At 39.3% G+C, this 24369-nt stretch overlaps 1 protein-coding gene across 1 annotated transcript; it reads right to left on the bottom strand.

The window, feature by feature from the left end:
• Positions 1–202: 202 nt before the first annotated feature.
• Positions 203–21972, bottom strand: SERPINB7 (serpin family B member 7). The gene is made up of 7 exons (XM_041739865.1): positions 21805–21972; positions 16456–16506; positions 15797–15913; positions 8614–8731; positions 4445–4587; positions 2979–3125; positions 203–1311 (listed from the first exon to the last, which is right to left on the bottom strand). Exons 1-7 carry the CDS (start codon positions 21970–21972, stop codon positions 913–915), a joined length of 1143 nt encoding a protein of 380 aa, XP_041595799.1. The 3' UTR covers positions 203–912.
• Positions 21973–24369: the final 2397 nt, after the last annotated feature.

Genomic DNA, 24369 nt, shown 5'->3' with positions numbered 1-24369 from the left:
TGTAACAAATTAGCAACATTGAACCAGATCAGATTTATATTTAAAAAATATTTTTTTTATTCATTGCTGATTTGCTTGGCCTAGCAAATAAAGAAAGACTGGTGCCCTCACAATTGGTCAGAGAAAAACAATCACACTGTACAGCCGTGTTGTATTTATTTATTCTGATAAACAGAGAACAAACCACACAGCTTATGAAATATATACCATAAATAACAAATGGCAGTAGTTCAAAGATACATAATATTTGAAAAACTATGTACATGTTAAGTCTCTACCAAGGGGAAAAAAAGTCTCTATCAAGGAAAGATGGAAAGACATGAACTTGAAATTATTAATGAAATATTTTAGTTGTCCCCCAAACCCAAATCTATATTTTTTGGCATCTAAATTCAACACTGATCTCAAATCAGGTGTGTGAAAGGAAGCTTTCTAATGTCTTCCTAGGTCAGCAGGGAAAGAATATTCCTCACACCTACATCCAGCAGCTGGGCTTCCTTCCAAACTCATCTATGATGAAACTGAGTAACCAGGATAACTATAGAGATTCTGACAAATCTTTAGGGCTGCTTTGTCATCACCAGCTGTTCCCAGACATGATGCCCAGCTCTGGGTCCAAGGGGCTATAGGGGCGGGGGAGGGGAAGGCGGCAAGGTGGTAGGAATGAGTTGGGGCAGAAAGAGAAAGAACTTAGAGATGAGTGAGGCACATGGTAGTAGAAAGGTTCAAGCAGGGTCAGGACCACCAACCAGGTGTCCATAAAGGGTCAAGTTTCCAAGTCATCCACTGATCAATATGAGAAGAAAGTAAACACAAAGGAAATACCACGTGCTTCCATTACATTCAAATCTATTCTCCTGTGGTGGCTCCTTGACGTGGGAAGGACTGCTATAATAGAAACCAACTGGATTTTCAAGGGCAAGAGACTTTGCCACTAAACAAGATGATGTCATTCTTCCTGATGATGAAAAGGAATGGGTGATCCGCTCTGAACACCCTGGACTCTGGGAGCTGCTTTTCTACGATGTTACTTCCTGTAGCAGCAGTGGCCTCTGTACCCTCCTCAGTGACCTCTATGTAGGACTTGTGCACCATTTTGGACACATATAGACGGCCTCCTGCAGCTATACCAGACAGATCAGCTCTGGATTCATCAAAGATGTCTTTCAGCCCCAGGGCTCTTAAATGGTGTTTGATTTCATAATTCTTCTCTATCTTGAATTGAGGAAGAAACACCTCAACATACTGAGAGCTCATTTTTCTTGGATTGGTCCACTCCATTAGATTCCGAAAGGTCAGCCTGTTTTCAATCTGCAGGAATATCGAAAAGGCAATTCAGAACCATACGCTTAAGAGACAGATAAAACACCAACCACAAAGATAGATGGTTTTCTGTAATTATCCTCTCCTGGATATTTGCGTGTAAGAATGTCAATGGGTTCGGGGGAGTCTGAAAATGGGAAATTATTAACACAGTTCAAGCACTCTTTAACAAATCATGTTTAATTCGCTCTGCTATGACAAGGTGTGGCTTACTTGTATTTTGAGGCATTTCTGTTCTAGTCTGCATGTGAACAAATATAGCCAAAGTGGAACAGTGGGCAGGTGAAGGAATTAGGGTAGCAAGGATCATCAGGGGGAGAAAGGAGCTCAGTGGTCATTTAAGCCAGTATTCCTTGACCATTTTCCATCATGAAAGTAATAAGAAATGGTAATGTTTACATAGCTTGCAGGAATAGCCAATGGAACCCCAAGGGGCCCAAGGCAAGGAGCCCAGAGGTCTAGACTCCAGGGTTTATTTAGGTGATCTGTACCTTCCAGTATAATTACCTACACCTTCTAGGGGGCTTGGGTCCAAGTCAACTCTCCTACTCAACACATGCAACAACTGAAGCTCAAGACACTGTAAGGAAATGTGCTGAATTGCATGGCTGGGCACCTCAGTTACACAGCTAGGAGCCCATGGCTCTCTCTCCAGCACCACTGCTGCCCAAACAATTCACAAATGGAGCTCACCAACTCCTGAATACTGACAATTGATTAGAGAGACTAGTCCAGACTTATACAGGGAAGATTTTTCATGCACATTATTTACAAATCTTATAGGTAGATAATCTGTTCTCAAATTCAGTCTCACTAGAATCCTAAAGAGCTTTTTAGAACTATCCTTATCAAGGATCTAAATTTATATAATCAAATTTTGTCTAATTTAAATTTTATGCATGTAAGTGATCCAGTTTATAGTTAATCTATAACAATTTCTCATTCTGAATTCGAATTTTTCCTCATTTAACTCACCATAAAGCCAAATCCCCATTATTTAGTTACATAGAGTAATATAGGTCTGTAGGATAATGTAGGAATATAGATTTATACTAAACTGACCCAAACATCTTTAGGAAAATCTATCATGGGAAAGAAAAAAGTAGACAATGAGTAAAAGAACAAATTTATCTTTTGAGTTATCTGCTGTTTGTTTTATATGGGCTACTTTTTCTACTACTGTAGATTATTAGGAATCAAAATCTAATTGTGATAAAGATTATCAAGTGAATTATTTTTTTAAGATTTTATTTATTCATGAGAGACACAGAGAAAGAGGCAGAGACATAGGCAGAGGGAGAAGCAGGCTCCCTGTGAGGAGCCCGATGAGGGACTCAATCCCAGGAACCCCAGATCCTGCCCTGAGCCGAAAGTAGACACTCAACCACTGAGCCACCCAGGCGTCCCTCAAACGAATTATTGACCTAATATGAGTACCAATATTTAATATTGTTACTTTGGATTTATCATAGCAACGTTATGACATTCCTCTTGCTGTTCATGTCAAAAAACACAATTACAATGAAACTAAATGAAAATCGTAATGCAAGAATTCTTACAACCTGAAATTTTTAAGTGGATGCATAAAAACACAATCAATAACATCCTAAAAATCTTCTAATTCCCCAGTGGTGAAAGTGGTAGTAGCAACTTACTTGGGATAGGTCATTCTCAGGCAGCATTATGTACATGCTTATGCCACCATGATACTTGAGCTCAAGAACCTGCATGGGTGGGTCTCTAATGACAGACAAATTGAACTTCCGTTCTTGATGCATCATGGAGACTGCTTTCCCAGGACACTGAAAGTCAAGTCGCAAAAAAACTTTTATAAGCCCTCCTTATTTCATTTATACAATGAAAATGATGCTTCAATTTTTGGTTGTTCCTGTAGATTTTTCCTGACCTGCTGCCAAGCAGTGTTTCACAGCTCAGACTTTGAGATTAACTGCCTGAGTTTAAAACTCCCAGCTGTGTAACTTTCGGCAAGTTACTTCACTTCTCTGTGCCTCTATTTCTTCACCAGTATAATGAGGGTAAAACTAATCTCTACTGCATAGAACTGTTGAAAAGATTGCATGAGTTAATATACCTAGCACTTGGTACACTGCTTCGCACTTAGTGTTTTACCTGAAAATGTTTATATAATAAGTAATGAATAATCATTAAATGCCACTATAATTTAAAATGACCACCATAGTTTTTTTTTTATTTTTATAAGACTTCATTCTTAAATTGTGTGATTTGGATAGTACTGTCTGTATTTTACTTTTGATGAAAGAAAAATATCTAGAGTATTCATAGTAATATTTATCACTCATTCAGTGATCTTTTATTTTCACCAGCTCTCAGTACTCCTATGTCTCAAATTTTTGATGTGGAAAAATGCAGGAAGAATATTTCAATAAATAAAACTAATTTTAAAAGCTAACCTGAGTTTCTCTGCCTCAAAAGGCTGAGCGATTGAAAGAAACTTTTGAGATCAATTAGTGGAATCGCCTCATTTGTGAGGATAAGAAGGTCTATAGTGCTTGAGTTAACTTGACTCCAAAGCCTTTGATGTTTCTACTATAAGATTATTGTGTAAAAATTGGGAAACACACACACACACACACACACACAAGAATATATGTTTTATAAAAGTTGGTTAAGACTGACACTCAGAAATGTGTAACTTTACTAAACATAACTTCTTCCTTTGTAAAAGGACACACATCCTTGCTTTGCCTAGGGAAAATCATTGATATTAAATGACTGGAACTATCCACCCCACAGTTAGAATTACAAAAAACTAAAAGCACACTTTTGTCATATTTTCAACTTGATGACATAGGCATCCAAATATTAGAATATTTTTAAATGAATCCATACTTTATTACTTTTCTCAAATTTGAATGTATTTTAAGAAATATTGACTTATGGGACATCTCCAGTCATGTACCATAAACTGCATTATCAGGAAAATAGGTTGTATTATAAGCAATTCACCATAAAGCACTGGTAAGCAGTAGAAGAAATAAGTAAAGAAATGAGGAATCCTTCATTTGTCTATATAAATACCATAATTTCTGCAAAGGAATACTATTGGCAAAAAAAAAACTTCTTAAAAATATTTCCATACCTTGGGAGATTTGAAATGACAATTTAAGGTTTCATTCTTGCTGAAGGCCAACTCCCACTTGCCTTTGAAGTACACGGCATTCACCAGCACCATTACAGCAGAGGAGCTTATGCCATCTTCTTGAAAGACATTCCTGATTTTACCTTTGGAAAAATAAATGGAGAAAAAAATGTTAATTTTTAATGTAATTTTTATTTTTTATATTTTTAGACTTATTTATTTGAGAGAGAGGCAGAGCAGAGGGAGGGGTAGAGGCAGAGGGAAAGAGAATCTCAAACAGACTCCTCACTGAGCATGGATCTCACCACTCTGAGATCACAACCTGAGCCAAAATCAACAAGCAGATGCTCCATTGTCTAAGCCACCCAGGCACCCCATTAATGTAATTTAAAAAAAAAAAAAAGACAAGCTGAACATGATATTTTCCTTATGACATAATTCTAATAGTAACAATGATATTAGTAATAATCTATGAACAATCACTCCATCCAGTACTCTCTGAACACTTTATGTACAATATTTGGTTTAATCCTCACAAAATCTCTATGAGGCAGGCACTATTATTGTTTTCACTTCCTGTTGAAGAAGATGGAACACAGAGAGATGGAATAATTTATACAACATCATACAACAAGAAAGTTACGGCAAAAGGATTCCAACCCAGAAAGACAATTCCCCAAGGGCCCTCCTTGCTGGTAAGCACCAAACTACCTTTACTGCCCCAATGAGATCACAGCCCTCCAAATATAATTTAACTCCATTCTGTTGGGCTAATTACTTCTTTCATTCTACATTAAGATTTTTGCTGGATGTCAAACCTACTCTTGATACTTGAATCATAACCATGAAAGGCGCCGTCCTTGTCCTCATTGGGTTCACGGTCCAGCACAGGGGAGGCAACAACCAAACAGAGCCATACACACTGGTACTGCAGCCATGTGCTCAGGGTGCTGTGGGAGTACAGATTAAGGGCTCCCATCTCTGATTTGACCTTCTGCTGGAGCTGAGGGCCAAGGGGAGGCAGAGAGAAGCTGCATATAGTAGAGGCTGTCTATTTAAACACACGGAAGCCTGGAAGAGCATAGAGTATTTGGGAAAATCCTAACTCATTCTGATGTATTAGGGAAAGTAGTGGTTGGAAAGGTTACATTCAGTGACCAAATAATGAAGAGCCTACATGTCTGGTGGTAACTTTGGATTATCCTGAAAGCAATGGAAAATGATTATTCAGGATTCATTATAAGATAAAAAAGAACACTGTCATGATGGGTCAGATTTCTCTTTCAAAAGGACTGCCCTGGTATGTGTGGAGGATGGGGAAGGGGTGATAAGACCTGGGTGGGTTTGTTGGTATGTTGGCAGCATTTTGAAGTGTTCCCCCAAATGAGTATTGAGAACAAATGCTTATCAAACTAAGAATAATTTTAAGATATATTTGCGTGAAAAAAAGAAAGAAGAGAAATAAATAACTGGTCCAGATGGAAAAAGGTGTTATCAATCTGATACCCTTAAAGAATACACACTAAATAGAATTCCATTCAGTTATTGGGAAAAGCAATGGCACAGTGTTAGTTTGTGAATAGTGTATTTGAAACTTGTGGTGGCTAATGGTCAAAGTAATCCCCTACTGAGGTAATGATGAATGAACAAAAGGAAATTGAGACACTGTATTCTTGTTCCCAGTTGTAGTATGTTGAATGTTTACCTTTTAAGAATGCAAGTCACATGTTTCATATTTTTGATACAGAACCAGACTCAGCAAATACAGGTATATTGTTCTGAGTATAAATCCGGATCAAGCCTTAAGTAAAGAAATGACCAGGCTTATAATCAGTTGATTATAAAATACCATATTTGTTTTGACTCAACCAGAACATCAACTGGAAATCAGTTTTTAGATTTATGAAAGACACTTACCAATAAAGCAATGTATTTTTTTCTGAAAGGTACTACCTTTGCCACAAATATTATTTTGATAAATGAAGAGGCTTTTAAAATGAAAGATAAACTATGCATCTTTTAGAAGAAGCAATGATATAAAAATATATTTCACATATAGTAGGATGTCATAAGTTCAATAAACTTCCTTAAGAAAAAAACAGCGAGATACTGGATTGATCATTATAATGAAACATTATGTTGTGGTCACTGAAAATAATGTTCTATAGTCTTCTAGTCTTTGTTCACTACACAGGTATAAGATATTGAGGATAACTGGGTAAATTATTTCAGCTTGTCACTAATGGATAAAATGGTCATAATGAAGTCAATATTTGTTTCATAGGATTGTTTCCCAATCCAATGAGATAATATAATAGATAAGATTTCTGAAAAGTATAAAGCATGCAGATTATTAAGATACTCAGAACCACATTGTGGACAAATATGAAAGCAATTATTTTTTATTTAATAATATATTTTATTTAACCAATATATCCCAAATCATTCCACCATATAATATATATAAAAAGCTACTGAGGATATGTTTACATTCTTTATTTCATACTTGTTCTATGCAATTAGATGGTCATGAAAATTGCAAAGTAGTCTGTAAAAATGTGGGAAATAGAGTATGAAGAAAAAAAATCTAGACATAGATGTGAACATAGGCTACAAACATAACTAGGTCAACTTATGCGCATGAGGCCAAGGACTAGAATAAAAAATGGGAAAAGGGAGGATCCCTGGGTGGCTCAGTGGTTTCACGCCTGCCTTTGGCCCAGGGCGCGATCCTGGAGTCCTGCGTCGGGCTCCCGGCATGGAGCCTGCTTCTCCCTCTCCTCTGCCTCTCTCTCTCTCTCTCTCTCTCTCTATCTCTCTCTCTCTATGTCTATCATAAATAAATAAAAATAAATTAAAAAGAAAATGGGAAAAGGAAACCGTGATTTACTGAGGTGCTAAAATTGTGAGGAATTTTTGCTTCCCATTTTTCAATGTGATTAAAAAACATATAGCATCATATTTACCATCTTAACAGGTCAGTTGTATTAACTATATATGCCTTGCTGTGCATCACACCTTCAGAATTTATTTCATCTCGAAAAACTGAAACTCTAAATGCATCGGACAACTCTCTCCTTCATGCACCAGCCCCCAGACCCTGATAACTGCCACTCTATTTTTTTTTAGTTGAAGTACAGTTAACATACACTATCATATTAGTTTTAGGTGTACAACATAATGATCCAACAGTTCCATACATTACTCAGTGGTCATCGAAGTAAATGTACTCTTAATCCCCTTCACCTATTTCATCTCCCCCCCACCTCCCCTTTGATAACAACCACCTGTTTTCTCTGCATTTAAGTCAGTTTTTTGTTTGTATCTTTTTTTTCTTTGTTTTGTTTCTTAAATTCCACATATGAATGAAATCATAATATCTGTGTTTCTCTGTCTTATTTCACTTAGCATTATACCTTCTAGGTCTGTCCATGTTGCTGCAAATGGTAAGATTTCATTCTTTTTATGGCTTAGTAATATTCCTTTCTATCTATCTATCTATCTATCTATCTATCTATCTATATCTTGATATATATATCAAGATATATATATCTTCTTTATCCACTAATCTACTAATAAACATATGGGTTGCTTCTACATCTTGGCTACTGGAAATAATGGGGCAATAGCCACAGGCATATATATATTTTTTCAAATAAATGTTTTCATTTTCTTTGGATAAATATCCAGTAGTGGAATTCCTGGAGCATATTGATAATTCTGTTTTTAATTTTCTGAAGAACCTCCATACTGTTTTCCATGGTGGCTGCACCAATGTGTCTTCCCACCAACAGTGCTCGAGCAATATTCAATAACAGCAACTATTACTTTGGATTAGGAGGAACTGTTCCTTGTATATCTTACAAAAGACTTCCAGCTGTATTTTTTAAAGATTCTTTATCTATTTATTTAGATAAAAAGACAGCAAGTGGAAGAGAACAGGAGCAGGTGGGGAGGGGCAGAGAGAGAGAGGGAAGCAGGCGCCCCCCTGAGCAGGGAGTAGGACTTGCGGCTCTATGCCAGGACCCTGGGACCATGACCTGAGCCAAAGACAGACACTTGACAGACTGAGCCACCTAGGTGCCCCAAAACTTCCAGCTTTAAACTTGACTATTGTTAGTATTCACATATCACTGACAAATCTTATAGAAAAATAGGGTCGCACTCACCATGTGTCTCATTTTCAACCCATTTATTAATTTTATATCTGGTATCTTCTACATCATTTGTAAAGTCAACTCGTTCCACTTTGGCATTGTATAACTTTTCAGCACACTCAATATAGTCCTATAAATATAAATAATTACAGTTCTATAAGTAATACACAGTTCTTATAGTCATAAATCACCATCAACTAAGCATATAAGAAATCTGTTTTTGAACTCATCTCTTCATTTCCACCATCTAACTCAAAGACTCATTCCTCACTCAAAAATGAGGAAATATGGCTAGAAATATGAAAACATGGCTAAGACAGGAGCTGGAGAACCTGAAACTGAATTTGCACAGCAAGCATGCTATTTGAACTTATGTTTATTAGGGGGAGGCTGATTAGGATTACATCTAAAGACCACTCCCTTGGCTTTACCACTGCTTTCTCACTATAAATACTTCAACAGTGTCTTCGCTTATCTTTCTTGCTCTTGTCACCCCCTTCCTACTGAAAACATTAAGAAGGCTTTCAGGCTACTTCTTGTACTTAAAAAAGGAAGCTCAAGCCCCTGGACTTTGCCTGCACTTGAAAGAAAGAAAAAAAAGAAGAAGAAAAGAAGTCAAGTTGATGAGAACAAGCAGAAAAGGTGAGCACTCCAAGCAATAGTACCTTCAGAGGAGTAAGAGGATCTTTGCACACTCAGAAGACCAACAGGAATTTGTGCTGATGGAAACATGTGTAGAAGGTGGAAATGGAGCCAGGGCAGAGGAAGAGCGAGAGTGTCTTGTTGCCCTTGACAAGGAGCTTTCATTTTATTTTAGAGTAAGTTATTTAAAGCATTTAAACAGAGGAATAATATTTAAATGTATGTTTCATAAAGGGGACTCTGAAATCAGCACAGAAAATAAAACTGATTGGAAATAGAAGGACTTGTTAAAGTGTCCTTATAGTTTATCCTGAAGGATGTAAGGAGGTCCTGAACCGAGGCACTAGCAATTTCCAGGGTCATGGGGAAGACAAGAAAAATGTTAGAAATGCACTAGCAGGTGGAACTAGCTCTTTTCTTATCCCCTACCCTTCCATTTCCTTCTTGAACCATTCAGACTCAAAGCCATAAGGAGGGGCGAATCTAGGTAGGTATACATCTCAGGATGGGGAGGACCACTGTGGCAGGGCTGGATGGCATAGCCCCATCACAGTGAGGAGCCATTCAGCACAAAGTTTTAGTGGCCAAACCAGATGAAGAACACATTGCCTTGTCAGGGAAGCCCAGCCCTGGAATTCAAGTTCAGGCAGTGTCCTGAGGCATCCCTGAGGAGGGGAGTCCTTATGCAGATATTAGATCTTAAATAGTGTGAGATGGGCATCCATGTGGGGTGTCAAAGCACAAAAAAGTGAGAGTGACATCTCTGTGGTAGGCAGCTCACCATGGGGTGTGGGGGACTAAGTGGAGGGAGGAAGTATTCTCGTGGAGAAACAGCCTAACATGGAGGGGCAGATCTCTCATGGGATGAAGAAGGTGTTTTCACACTGGGAGGGGCAACAGCATCAGTGATAGGGGATTGGTTACACAGAAGGAGGTGGATCAAACAAGTAAATATATAAGAATAATGTCAGCCAGACTTCTCACTATTAGAGAAGGGAGATAAACATAGGAAGACAAAAAACAAAAAAAATGAACCCTGTGGTGTATTAATGGAAATTGGAGATACCAATAGGAACTCATGAGTTTCATTAGATACAAGTAAAGAGATGAACACGCATTTAATATATGCATGTATCTTCCTTAAAAAGAACTAGGGCTCCTGGAGAAATGGCTGATTCTAGGACTAAAACAGAAAAAGAAGATGAGATTGGAACATCTCATGGTGCCAGAGAGTGCTCAAATGAAGGGGGCCTATCAAAAAAAAAACACAGATGCCAATAGAAGAAATAATTTAAGCATGAAAATAATATGATGGATTATAACCTTTTGGCTAAAACAAAAGATACCATGGGTCCATATTGCTATAAATAAACAAACAAATAAGTAAATACGTTTTCTCAAGAATGAGATATTTACACAGCCTGAAAGCAGTTCCCTACAAAATACTTAACAGGGGAAAAGGAGGAACTTCACAACAGTGAAACCCAGCAGATATCTGTGTAATCACATAATCAAAGATGGCAGGACAAGCAATGGGATAAATCAGAATCCTGTTGGTGTGCAATAGGGATAACACAATAAAACAAAACACTGGATGTTTCCATCAAATCTGGTGCAAGTGTTAGCTAATGTTATGGCAATAATCCTTGCACAATATATAAATGTATCAAATCAACATGCCATACGCTTTAAACTTATACAATATTACATATCAATCATATTTCAGTCAAACTGGGGAAAAATGGAACTCTAATTATGAAGAAACACCAAACAAACCCACACTGAAGGGCATTCTAAAATATACCTGGCCTAAAACTGGACACTGTGAATATCATCAAAAGTGTCGAGATCATGAAAGTCAAAACAGGCTATGAAATGTTCCAAATTGAAGGAGACTAAGACTAAAAGTGAGTCAACAACAGAATATAGTGCATGACTCTGACTAAATCCTTTGCTATGAGGGGATGATGTTGGGCTGACTGGTAAAACTCAAAAGGATTTAAAGATAAGCTGATACTAACATAAATTGTTAACTTCCTGATCTTGATGGTCGTACCGTGATTATGTAGAAGAATATCATTTTTTGTAGGAATTACATGAAACTATTCAAATATGATAAAGCATCTCAAATGGTTCAGGCGGGGAATGTTCTTTCTACAATACTTGAAACTTCTATGTGAGTTTGAAATTATTTCAAGGATGCCTGGGTGACTCAGTGACTGAGCATCTGCCTTTTGCTCAGAGTGTGATCCCGGGATCTGGGATCAAGTCCCACTTCGGTGTCCCTGCATGGAGCCTGCTTCTCCCTCTGCCTCTGTCTCTGCCTCTCCTCTCTGTGTGTCTCTCATGAATAAATAAATAAAATCTTTAAAAAAAAGAAATTATTTCAAAATAACTTTTCTTTTGAAAGTAGAAGGAAAACCTCTTAGGTCTTCTTCACTGATGCACTGTGAAGCTCCAGGAAAAGGAAAAGTCAAAGTTGATCAAAATACTTGGTAAGTCATTCACTGAAAGAGAACCCATGGGTAGGAGAATATGTGGGGACAGGAGAGATGGTGTGCTGAAGAATCCATAGACCCTGAGGACTTGTAGTAGGCAGGTAGAGAGATGAGCATAGCACTCAGGGTGAGGAATGATTCATCATACAGCCACAGAGAACTGTGGAGGTATGGAGGACAGAGTCAAGGAACTACACACTTTCAAGTTGATCACCTCTTCCCGGATAAAAGAGTAGACTCAAAGTGTTAGAAGTCTCATAGCAGAACCCTAAAGGACACCACTATTTCAGAGATAAGCGAAGGAATAAAGATAAACAAAGGAAAACGAGATGAAGAAGAAGGTAGAAAATCAGGAGAAATCAATGCCATAGAAACTATGAGAGGGGAAAGTTTCAGGGAGCTCCAATAGTGTTGAATACTAAAGAGGCAGGTAAGACCAAAACTGTGAGGTGCCCATAGCTTGGTGTCCATTGGAAGCCATCAGTCACCTTGGTAAGAGCAGCTTCAGGAGAAGGTAGAAGGTAGAAGCTAGTGTGCAATAGCTAGAGCAGTGAGAGAGGGTGGGAAAAAAAATGGATTCTGCCTAGATTTACCACTCTGAAGAAATTTGATTTTTCAAGTTTAGATTGTCAGACTGAGAAACACAAAAATGGGAAGAGAATCATGGGGTAACTTTAAAAGAAAAAGAAGAAGAGAAAAATTTAGAAGATTTGTCTCTGGAGCACATTTATATGCGAAGACAGTAGAGTGACGGAAGTTCAGGAAAAATACTGACGGAAACATATCAACAAGAAACTTGGGTGGGGAGTGAGGTGGCAAGAAGAAATGGAAAAATTATCCATTAAACAGTGTTCCCTCTGAAAATGTAGGGAAAGAGGAAAGGGAGCCGGGTGTGAGTCGGGATATGGATCACCCATGATGGTCTCTGTTTTCTTTGTCAAGTAGAAGACAAGTGGAGATGGGAATTTATTGCTTAAATAAGAAAATACATTATTCTGTGGTGAATGTGCTTCTACCTATAGAAGAGAAGCTGGAATACAAAACAACACAAGTCTAGGTTTTTCTCTATATACAGTCTGTTCCACGGACTTCTATCATATGTTCATCATTAAGAAAGAGCCACACTGTGTCTCTTGAAAATTCTTCCATTAATTTTAAGATCAAATTGCCTATCCAGAACTAAAATATTTATCCTTTGTATGTTACAACATGTATTTTCACTTAAGTACTAAAGTAAATTCCTATTTTAAAAAGGGGGGGGGGCCAGCCCAGGTGGCTCAGGGGTTTAGCCCTGCCTACAGCCTGGGGCCTGATCCTGGAGACCAGGGATCGAATCCCATGTCAAGCTCCCTGCATGGAGCCTGCTTCTCCCTCTGCTTGTGTCTCTGCTGCTCTCTCTCTCTCTCTCTCTCATTAATAAATAAATAAAATATTTTTTTTAAAAAAAAGAAGTTTGAAATTTAAAGGTGCTTGTGCCAAGTATGGAAAGTCTATTTTTGAGGTGAAGACGATAAATGATTGTAAAATTAGGACCGAGTCAAGTGTTTGATCTTGGCCAGGCAGACAGCAGTGAGTGTGCAGGTGGTCCCTTCCGCTGGCTAGTCACCCGTGGAGCCCAGAGCAGCACAGGGGTGTCACCCTGAGGTCTCGGGCTATCCCAGATGACCCAGACATCCACCCACACACCGGAAGGCCATGGTTGACGCCCTGCTGCTGTCGTAATTCTGATGACCAGGGGAGACAGGATGTGTGCTGAAGAAAACCCAGGGACATTTCCACCAAATCCCATGGCTCCTGGTCCTCACCTGGGCTCCTACAGCCTTGGGCCCTTCTCCTGTCCCAGGACCAACTGGATGGATCTAATGCATCAGAGATCTAGAGCTCATGGCACAGAACTAGTTGAAACTGATGGTGGCCACAAGGGTTTGTTGGGAAACTGAGAGAGGCAGAAGAGCTTTCATAAGTGTTGGGAGGAATGAGAGAAAGATATTACTGAGCACCCAGCTGACTGCTGGGCAGCACTGAGAACACCTAGCGGGGCTGGGAGCCCGTGGCATCATGCTGGTGACCACACACAGACACACACACAGCACAAGTGTCGGGTAGTGGGTAGCCAAGGAACGGCTGCTGGGGGAAGTCATGGGACTAATCCGGATGGGGCTTTGCTGGGGGAAAGAGAGAGCTGATACGTTGAGAGACGACAGAGCGATCAAAAAAAATTGCATAACTCGCTGCAGCTGAAGAACAGGTAGGGTGGGGCTGAAATAACGAAAGAACGAGAAGCATGGAATGATGTGGCCACTGTCGGGCAACTCCAGTTGTAGATTTCAGAAGTGCAACAGTTCTGGGCGTTGATGAGTTTCAGGGTGTGGCTTGGGCATTTGTTACTGTAGTGGTATAGAGGGAGGGTCACTGGGAGCACTGTGACTGTGCTCACAGCTGGGTGTCCTCTTCAGCGTCCCTGGGGTAACCTTCAGTTACCCGAAATGATGGCAGAGCTGCGGGGCAGGAATGGCATTCACAGAGGTCCGGCCAACCAAGACAGATGTAGCACAGATTTGGGGAAGAGGGAGAAGGTAACAGAGATGGTGGTTGGGTCTCCTACACACTTTTTGTAAAGACAATTCATACATTATTATTATCTTCTGCAATTCTATTGGACTCATCCACACTCAAATATGAGTAAAAAACTATTACACAACAAAAGGAAAAATACCTGGGAGATGATCTATCTTTGCACTGGTCTGACAACCGAAAGTTGACAATAGTTACATTTTCAATGCAAAGTAGTTTTTAGAGTAACTAACTGTGTTTATAAAGGTTTGGGACGGTAGAAATGGCAGTGTCTGTTTCCCATGTTGGTGATCGGATGTCACCTTCACCGTGCTGGGTGCACACAATGAGTGCCAGATAAAGGAACATGGAAATGTGCTATAAATAGTAACATGACATACACATCAACCTCCAGGCTAAAAGAGCTAGCAGTCCCTCAGGGACTCTGCAGCATGTGTGGGAAAAGAGGCACAAAATGTGCAGCTGAACACAGAGGGTGGCCCCTGTAAAGCTTCGGTAGGATTCCTTTGGAAAGATTAAAGCACAAAGTGGCCTCATGCTTCAGACTTGGCCAGCTGCCAAAGGGCTTGGGAGTGGTGTAGGAAGGCAGAGAATCCGTGTGGGTGACTGGAGAGACAATAATGGCTGGGTGGAACACAGACAGCTGGCCAAGAGGCAAGTGGAGATCAGCCCAGAGATGTCATGAAGCAAAGCTCTGTGGTCGTCTGACAAGTGGGGAAGTCAAAGGGAGCAGAAGCACGCCCAGAAAATCATGGCCCTTGCATCTGCTTCAATAGTACTAACCTGCCTGGTCGCCCCAGCGATGGTGGCTCTAAAGCGTGGGTTGAGCCCAGTGGCGTGTAGGGTGTGGTCTGGGTCGCACTGGTCTTTGGGTGGTGAATGCATTGATAACACAGACACCACAGAGTAACATGAAAACTCGCCTGCTGACCTCGAGTGAACCGATCCTCTGCCTTCTGCCCACTTCTCTGCTGCTGCCTGGCCTTATCCTAAGTCCCACACAAGGGGCCCTTGGGTCAGTGATCTCACTGCAACGTTACTGTTGGCAGGACAGATGAAAGCATGGCTGAGAACAGAGGAGGGGGACTCAGCCCTGGGGATCCACAGCCATCCCAGGAGACACGAAGCTCAGAGGAAAAGCTGTTTCCTCTGCTGCCCACAGACAACCCTAAATGGGTTGCTTGCTCCTCCCACCCGGTTACAGCTCCGCATCACCGCCAGAGGACAGGGTGTCTTGGGGTTTGGAGCCTCGCAGTCTGCTGACCCTGAGTATGGGGATCACTTGGCTCAAGTGAACTGCACTCTGAAAACAGAGTGATGAAATTTCGAAGACATCTGGGAACATCATTAGCAGCTATAAGAAAAGAAAAATCTCCATTATAAGGCTCCCTAGAAAGACACAAGTCCCTTTGCAGACAATGGATTGAATGAGACTAGTGTCCAGAGAGGAAATCACCTGTGATGCGGGAGGCCACACTTACCTTATGAAAGTCAAACACTTTTTCTGCAAAAAGACCATTGACAATGCTGAGCTCGTAATACCTATGGGATGCGTTTATATCAGAGAGGACTCTTTTCAGTTGAGATTGAAGTCCTGGCTGTTATTAAAAAGATTCATAAAAACGTATTACAGGACTGCAAATATAACTGCACTCTTACTTACACAAGAAATAAAACATGTATATTATACCAGAAAAGAATTGAAAAATTATGATGCTTGTAAAAGCAGCAATGCTACCTATATTTACAATTTCTGGCCCTTTCTCATAATAGTACCTGTAATCAACATTAATTAAAAATTTTACCAAAATAATTAACCTTAGAACAAAATTATTAACAGCAGATAATGAATTTGCCTTGTATGTATACTAAATAGTTCATTTTACCAATATAAATTGGCTGTGAATATCAAAGGATAAAAGCAAAATCTGCCAAAATCTGACCAACACACACACAAATATTGGTAAATTAATAATTAACAAGTAAATTATCAAAATTCGTACTTAAGATGCCACACTAGAAATCTGAGTGAGACATAGTCCTTGGCTTTGACAGGACACTAAGCATAATTAACTACATCGGTGAGATGGTAATTTCTCTAAATTTAGTCTCACATTTTTTTTTGCAATGTTGTCTTTACCTGAGTGTTAGAAGAGCTTCCCCATCCTGACGCTGTGTTGAAGTGAAGCATCTGCAGACGGAGAGCAAGGAAAGCAGTTAGCAGGTCCTGCTCGACAGTAAGGGACCCCACAAAATAAAGTTAAGGAAGAGACTTCATAGTCAATGATTGTGTTTGTGTGTATATTTGGAAGCACACAGGGCACACGTGACAAGTGCAGCCCCCCTATTGACTTGGTTAGGACACAGATTATTCATTGGGGAAAGTGCCACAAGCTGGCAGAGGTAATAAATCGATGGCTACAAAACGGATTGTGCTTAATAGTTATTTTGGTTTGCTCATTCTGGTGGAGCAATTTAACAGTTACTCACTGATTAAACCTAGACAAGGATCAAAAAAGAATCAAATAAGAAATTTTATTTAGCTACGTGGTGGGCAAGATTAAGGCTATATACGTAGGCATCAAGACATAAAAGGGAGACGTAGTTACTGAATATCTAGGAAGTCCTAAATGTGAAGCCAATTGGGACTTGAGAGATGTAATTTAAGATCCTGCGACTATTTGAGGAAAAAATAAAGAAGATCCTGCGATTATCTGAAATTAGGTAGTTTTAGGTTTTTCCTTTTCCAACGTGGCCCTCATAATCCTATTATTTTAATAATTGCTATTCTGCTCAAGCTTTAATTTTCTATTGCACTTTACCTGACTTTCCCCAGGCCCTTACATCCACGGGTTCTGAAATGCAAAACAGCTTCTCTCCTAGGAAGTGATAAAGCGTGCTACGTATATGGTAGTCATTTATGCAACTGTCTGGAGCAATCTGAATGTGCGCTGCCCCCCAGATACACAGAGACAGCCAAGATTGTCTGTAGAAGGGTGTAGGTTTTCTTTAAGGGTCATGTGTGCCATATTTGAAGCTAGTGGGAGGTAGAAGTAGGGAAGTAGGGAGAAGGGGTGAAAGACCACTTTGACACTGGGTAAAGAAATCATGTATGGGAATTTAATTAAGTCAATGCTGCTATCAGTGCCTCTGTGGGAGCAATCAACTTCAAGACTTCAAACCCCTAACTGACAGCACCATCTTATTGGCTAGAAAGAAATGGAACAGCTCAGTAAGACATATGAGATCGTATGTAGACTAGGAGTGTCACTATTAGTCTTAATAGGTCACAGAGAATTGGAACCTACCTCAGTTTCTACATCCTCTTACTCTAGAATAATAATTAATATTGAGGTAGAGTAAGAGATAAGGCAAAGGCAACAAGGCAAATCTGATATACAAATTAGTAGTCAATTTAAAATTCATTGGTGGGGTCTTTGCAGGCATTGAGACACCATCCTTGGCATCCAGATGTCATCCCGCCCCGCCTCCAAGTTCTATGCCATTGTGGAGCATGAAAAATATCAGGCCCCTTTCTCATTTTGCCTTGGCATTGGATAGACTGGTATTTGGGAAAATTCAGAAGTACCAGAAACATAAAACATCATGGTATAGTGTCAGGACTCAAAAATGGTGTCTTTTCAGAACTAGCTCTTTTGAAACCAAGTTTATAGTTGGTTTAACTCTTGTGAAACCAATACTATAAAAAAGTATATGAATGCCCAGAAGTCATTCTTGTGAAGTTTTTGAAAAAAGCTTCAACAAGTATAAATATTTACTATCGTTCTTTGATCATTTCTAATTTTACTCTATTTTGATAATAATCTAGTTGTCTCTTCTGATATTCCTAATTGGCTTTTAGTAAACTGGACTGGTACAATATTGAGGCGATACATATATATTTTTATATTTTCAAAAATTCTGAGCTATTAGACATTTAATAATAAAACTACCATGACTAGGACACCTGGGTGGCTCAGTGGTTGAGCATCTGCTTTGGCTCAGGTCATGATCCTGGAGTCCTGGGATAGAGTCCCGCATCAGGCTTCCTGCAGGGAGCCTGCTTCTCCCTCTGCCTATGTCTCTGCCTCTCTCTGTGTGTGTCTCATGAAAAAAATAATAAAAATCTTTAAAAAAATAAAAATAGAAACCATTATATTAGTGTAAGCAGAGGTGTTTCTGTTTGCTGCCAACCCTGTTTTACCAGAAGGTTCACCAAATCATTTTCCATAAGCTATAAAACAAAACCCTTGAGGTCACTAATTTAGAAGAAGGGAAAAAGGTTTCTTAGTCTTTATTTTACTTGGTTTTTGTTTTATTATACAAGGGCATTAAGTTGATTTAAGATGTGGAGTTGGGAAAGGTAGTTTGGATAAGAATTTTGAACTTTGAAGAGTTACTTGTAGATATCTGTTTCTGGCCAAGAAGATGTGGATATGCATTTCTTGAAATACACGTTACATCTTTCAGCTAGGAGACCCTGCAAAAACATGAGAGGTGACACTACACTGGGTATGGGAAGCCATACCCCTTACCAAATACCACTTTTGCCTGGGGCCTTTGTATCACGTAGGGGTCCTGCCCTAGCTCTAGCACCTTATCATTTTGATAAGGACCTTGCTATCTTTTTGCCAACTTATTTCTTGAAATGATAATAGAGCCTATGTTTGGTGTTTCAAGGCTGTGACATATATTCCTAGTGTTTCAGTCTTAAAAAAATAAATAAGCCTTGGTTTTTCCTCCAAAAATAAAAAAAATAAAATAAAATAAAAAACATTATATCAAAATAATAAAGTAAAGTAATATTAGAGCTAAATGAAAAAATATGATCCTGAACACAGGACCTCATAAATAAATAAATATACTTTTCTTCTCTTTCACTTAAATGGCAAGTAGCTGGTATGTCACTTTAACTCCACTGAACCTCATGCGTGCCAATTCTGGATTTCAATACTATTATCCTACTATTATCCAATAAAGGAACCAGGGCTTCACTGAAAGTAGGTAACCTGGCCTGTCTTGAGCCAAGAAAATTCAGGATAGGCCCAGAACACCATGTTGTCAGTTAGCAAAGATTTAGTCATCTGAAAGGATTATTTTAAAATGACAAATTTAAAGAGATTTCTACTGGCCCAACTGTGACCATCTGAGCATCAAAAGCAAAAATGACCACTGATCCATGGTAACACTTAAGAGAGACAGATGGATGGATGCCATAAATTATAACTAAATTGATTGAGGCTGGATTTCTCTTTTATATATATACCAGATTTCTCTTTTATATATATACCACCTCAAGTGCCAGGTATTACAAGGAAAAACTAGCTGGGACAGGATTGGGGGGCTGTAGGGGAAGGCTAACAATTTCCAAGAAGGAATACTGCAGACAACTAAATATTTGTACAAATGAATTATATGAGTGTTTCGGTCTCTACAGTTGCCATTTTTTCCCCTCTTACATGTTTCTTATAGGAAGTCATAATAGCAAGGATTGTGAGAAGTAACTCAGGGAAGGCACGGAATCCACCAGTGACCGTAAAAAGAGCAGGCCCTGATAGGAAAGGCTCTTTGAATTCACTGTGACCCACCCCCCATGAGCTATTGACCCGAGTTCACATGGCAGCTGGGGGGCAAGGAGACCTCAAGAAATGAATCAGGCAATAGCCTGAGAATGTTCCTAATCTGAAATCATACAACAATAAGTAACTGCCTTCTATTGTGTTAAAGGCGTGGGGTTTCGTCACAGGTGTGGAGCCGATCCACCTTTGTCTAACATATGGAACAGGAACAACCTGGAAACTATCTTAGGTGGATACCACCAAAGCAACCCCCACAGTTTACAGGTAAGGATCCTGAGGCCCACATGGGTGAACTAATTTTCCCAAATCAGAATTTGGATCTAACTTTCTAACTCGCAGGCCAATGATCTGTTTCCATGACATCAAGTTGCCTTACTAGGTTCTAAAACATTATGCATTTATACTAATGAATGAATAGATTTTTATGAGTTGCCAAGTTTTTTCTTTCCCAAAGGCTTTAGATTTGTTGATCAAAATCCCAATTTTAAAATAACTGAGGCTTTCAATAATGTACTTGGGGCTGCATCTCAGTTTGGCGGCTTTAAGGCAAATAGTTCTCAGTTGTGGGTTGATTCTACTTCGTGGGGGACATCTGGCAATACCTGGAGACACTGTTGATTGTCACGACAGGACAGAGGTACACTAGTGGTATCTAATGAGAAAAGGCCAGGGATGCTGCTAAACCTTCTCCGGGGCACAGAAAAGCCCCTCACAACAAAGAGTTATCTGCCTTAAAATGTCTGTAGGGCCAAGGTTTAGAGACTCTGGCTTAGGAGATCACCTTGAATTTGAAACATAGCTCTGCCACTTACTAGCTAAGATGGTATGGGAACACACAAAATCCGGGTAATAGTACCTACTGTCAGTGTTATTGTGAGCAGCAAATAAGGTACCCATGGAACCTATCCCACAGCCTAACACTGACGAAGTCCTCAGCAGTTAGTTATCAGCTCATTAAAGGTGCTCAACATACTGGGACTGGGAATCACTCCAGCTTTTGGAAAAATGGCATTCTGAGACTCCGCGGTTATTTCCCGAGCAACAAATATTCACTGAGCTATCCAGAGGGAGAAACAAATCGCCCTAGCTTAAAGTACCTGCACGAACAATCTTCAACAAGTGCTTAGTTGTAAAAGGTTGCAACGCAGACGATCTTCTCCTAGCTCTCTTTTATGAACTAGAATATGGGGGGAACCAGTGGGCAGGAAGGGATGATAAAGACCAGCCTAGGCCTAGCATCTCACCTGCTACTGAGCTACTGCAATTCCATGACTGTTTCACTTCCCTGCACAGCATGGTTCAGGGTAGTGTACATGGGTTAGTTAAAAAGTACTTTCTAAAGATGTTGATGACAATGTGATAACCGTGCAGGCAGGCTGCTATTATCTGGAATGTACTATTATGTCTTTGGTACCTAGGTCACTCATATTTAAAGTGGGACTTCATTGATATCTTCTTGTTCTTCTTTCTTATCTACTTGACTACTAATTTGTTTATTAGGCAGTGGTTTCCCAAGCTTTAGTGTGCATCTGAGGAGTTTATTAAACTACAGATTGCTGAGCTCCATCCCCATGGTTTCTGATTCAGTGGGTCCCAGGTGGGGCCCAAGCATCTGCATTTCTAATGAATTCTCCAGGTGATGCTGATGCTGCTGGTCTAGGAAATGCATTTCGAGAACCACTATACTAAAGAAAAGAATCAAAGCGACAGGTCTGAGTATGTTCTTGTTGTCTCTCATCTCAAAAACAAGTGCTACGAGCAGTGAGACTTCTTCACACCCGGAGAGGGGAACTCATTGAGATGTCTTCATTTACATGGGACCATTGCAGTAGAATATGCTCTTGTAGGAAACAATTGGCCCTAAACGATTAATTGCAGAAATCATGGGTGGTGGCATGATGGAGACTGACCTTATCAATCTGGGAAACACAATCACCCCGTGCGCCCAAACGGACCAGGGCCAGGGCAGTGAAGATGCTCAGGGAAGAAAAGAACACATTTTCACTTCCTTGATTGTTATCCATCTCTCTGAACAGATTGAAGCAAAACTCTGCATTTGCTGCAGCAAGGGAGGCCATTGTGGAACGAAGTGCCGCCTAGAGAACAAAGACAAATGGAATGAGTTCCAAGGACATTTTGGGTGATATGATGGTTTTTTAAAATCATTTCTTTTTATATTGGAAGCTTCATTTCTTCAGTCTTGGATGTAACCGTCAAATAACTTAGAACAAAAAGAAAAATTTCCCCTGGTCCAGTATCCTTGTTACCAACACTAAAACTATCTCTTCTGCCAACAGCATCATGAGACACTCATTTTGTTTTACACCAATACTCTTTCGTTCAGTGTTTCTATGTTTCTGCCTATGCTCTCCCACTCACATCCAGGACATATTTCCAGTTCTCCTTGATGTGGCATTTCAATCATCAGAGGCATCTGAGAGTTCTGTTTTCAACTCCTAAGCAGACATATTCCTAGGTTCTACCATTGATCAAATCACCCCAGCTTTCTAAGCTGAAATAGAGCAAAAGTGCTCTTTGCACTAAAACAAAGATTAGAACATTAGACAGTCTATTAACAGGACTATAGTCCTTGCTTTCTAAATCTGTAATTTTAAAAAATATTGACATTTGGAGATTTAACACATAATTTCCTTCCTTCTCTCCAGAATAGCTGCCATACATGTGCTTAGAGTAATCATATACCTTAACTCTTTTTAAGACTGTCCTAACTTCAAATATTATGGGTCTTTGATCCTGTATCTATTATTTTCACACCATTTTCTAACTTTTTTGAAATGTAGAATGTAATTAACCATATTACGTATCACAAACATGCACAGGACTTTCCAACACAGAGTCTCTCTTACTGGAGAACCTGAGGTATAACAGCAAATTTACAATCCAGGATGAAAATGAGACTGCCTTCAAATTCTTGATAATGTTTCTGAAATATAGAGGGCTGCCACCAGCATGAAATTCTTCAACAATCCGCCTTGGCATTTCTTTGCAGACTTTTTCCACAATACTCAAGTGATCCCAACACCAAAGATGGGGTTGTCTCAGACTGAATGAATTCATATGGATCCTCTAAATTATTTTTCTTGAATGTTTTGTGATATTATGCCTAATGGTGTGGCAGGTTCTAAGAGTCATGGACCCTTATGGAACCCAGTCCTAACCCCAACCTTGTTGGTAACAGTTGTGTGACCTGAGTCAAGTCTTTAACTTCTCTAAGCTTCTAAATTGCATCTTATTAGGTGAGATGATCAACCTACAGGACAGAAAACTGTGTGTCCTTCCACCCTTACAGGTGTAAAAGGACCACACCATAACATCAAAGCATTTGGGAGTCGGAGGTGGGAGCAGGTACGGAAAAGCAAGAAAGTCAAGAGGAGGGAGATATGCATGGCTTGAAAGAATAATATTCTAAAATCGCCATTGTGTTGATTTTGTTGAAGTCACAAAAACTTAATGCCTTTCAAAGTTACAAATGACATCAAAATAAGTTTTGAATTTTTATTTTATCAAATGGAAACTTGAGCTTAAAAACAAATGAGAAACAATCCTAGTATAATGCCTGACTCATTGTGGACAGTCAATGAATTGAATGAAACTGCTCTATATTCTTTATTAACTCATAATAAATTCGTTCTTACTAAAAGGCCACAAATTGGACATTTCCAGAGTGTTCCTGAGGAATTGTATTCTTCCCTTTGGAATTCCAAGCCCTGAGAACATCACTGAGGCACAAGGCCATAAATTATGCTGTTTTGCAAGGTCAATTTCATCTACTTTCATACAGGTCCCGCTCTTCAGTTATGTCCCCAGAAATACAGGGTGGAAAAAATCATTCACACTCCAAACCCTCTTTAGTCCAAGAAAGAACATCTACGGTTTATTAATAATTATCCAGGAAATTTAATGATTTCATATCAAGTCCATGAAAACTAGAGGGATGAGTAGTGGCTGCTGTGATTGGAGAACAGGAGAAGCCCCTTCTAGTAAAGGAGAGAAGGAACCAGAAAAAGGAGAAGACACAGGATGAAAGATGGAAGGCAGCTTTATACAGCGAGTGATATGTCAGGGACAAGGCCTCCAAACTTTCCAGGGGTTCAAAATCACATTCTTCATTGGAAAAATAAGTATTGCTTCTAAGAAAATGTTTTTAAATGAAACAATTGAAATTAGTGAATATGGAAGTAAATATATTTAAATTGAAACATTAATGACTTTTATATTAAATTTTGTACTCATAAGAAGTTTCTTAATTTTAGAGAGAAATTGTATGCTACATTCTCTGTCTTCAAACAGTTTCTAAGACTTCATATTGTTTGCTGAAAAGCATAGTAAATGAAATTAATCACTCTTGGGAAAGTAACTTTAAAAGCAAAATTTTAATAATCATTTCCAAATATTTACAATGAAAATTATGCCTCATGAAAGATTGTGAGTTTATTTCATATATTCTATATAAT

Source organism: Vulpes lagopus, chromosome 24 (assembly GCF_018345385.1).
Source record: "Vulpes lagopus strain Blue_001 chromosome 24, ASM1834538v1, whole genome shotgun sequence".
Classification (NCBI taxonomy): domain Eukaryota; kingdom Metazoa; phylum Chordata; class Mammalia; order Carnivora; family Canidae; genus Vulpes; species Vulpes lagopus.
This window is presented reverse-complemented; position numbering and strand designations above follow the sequence as displayed.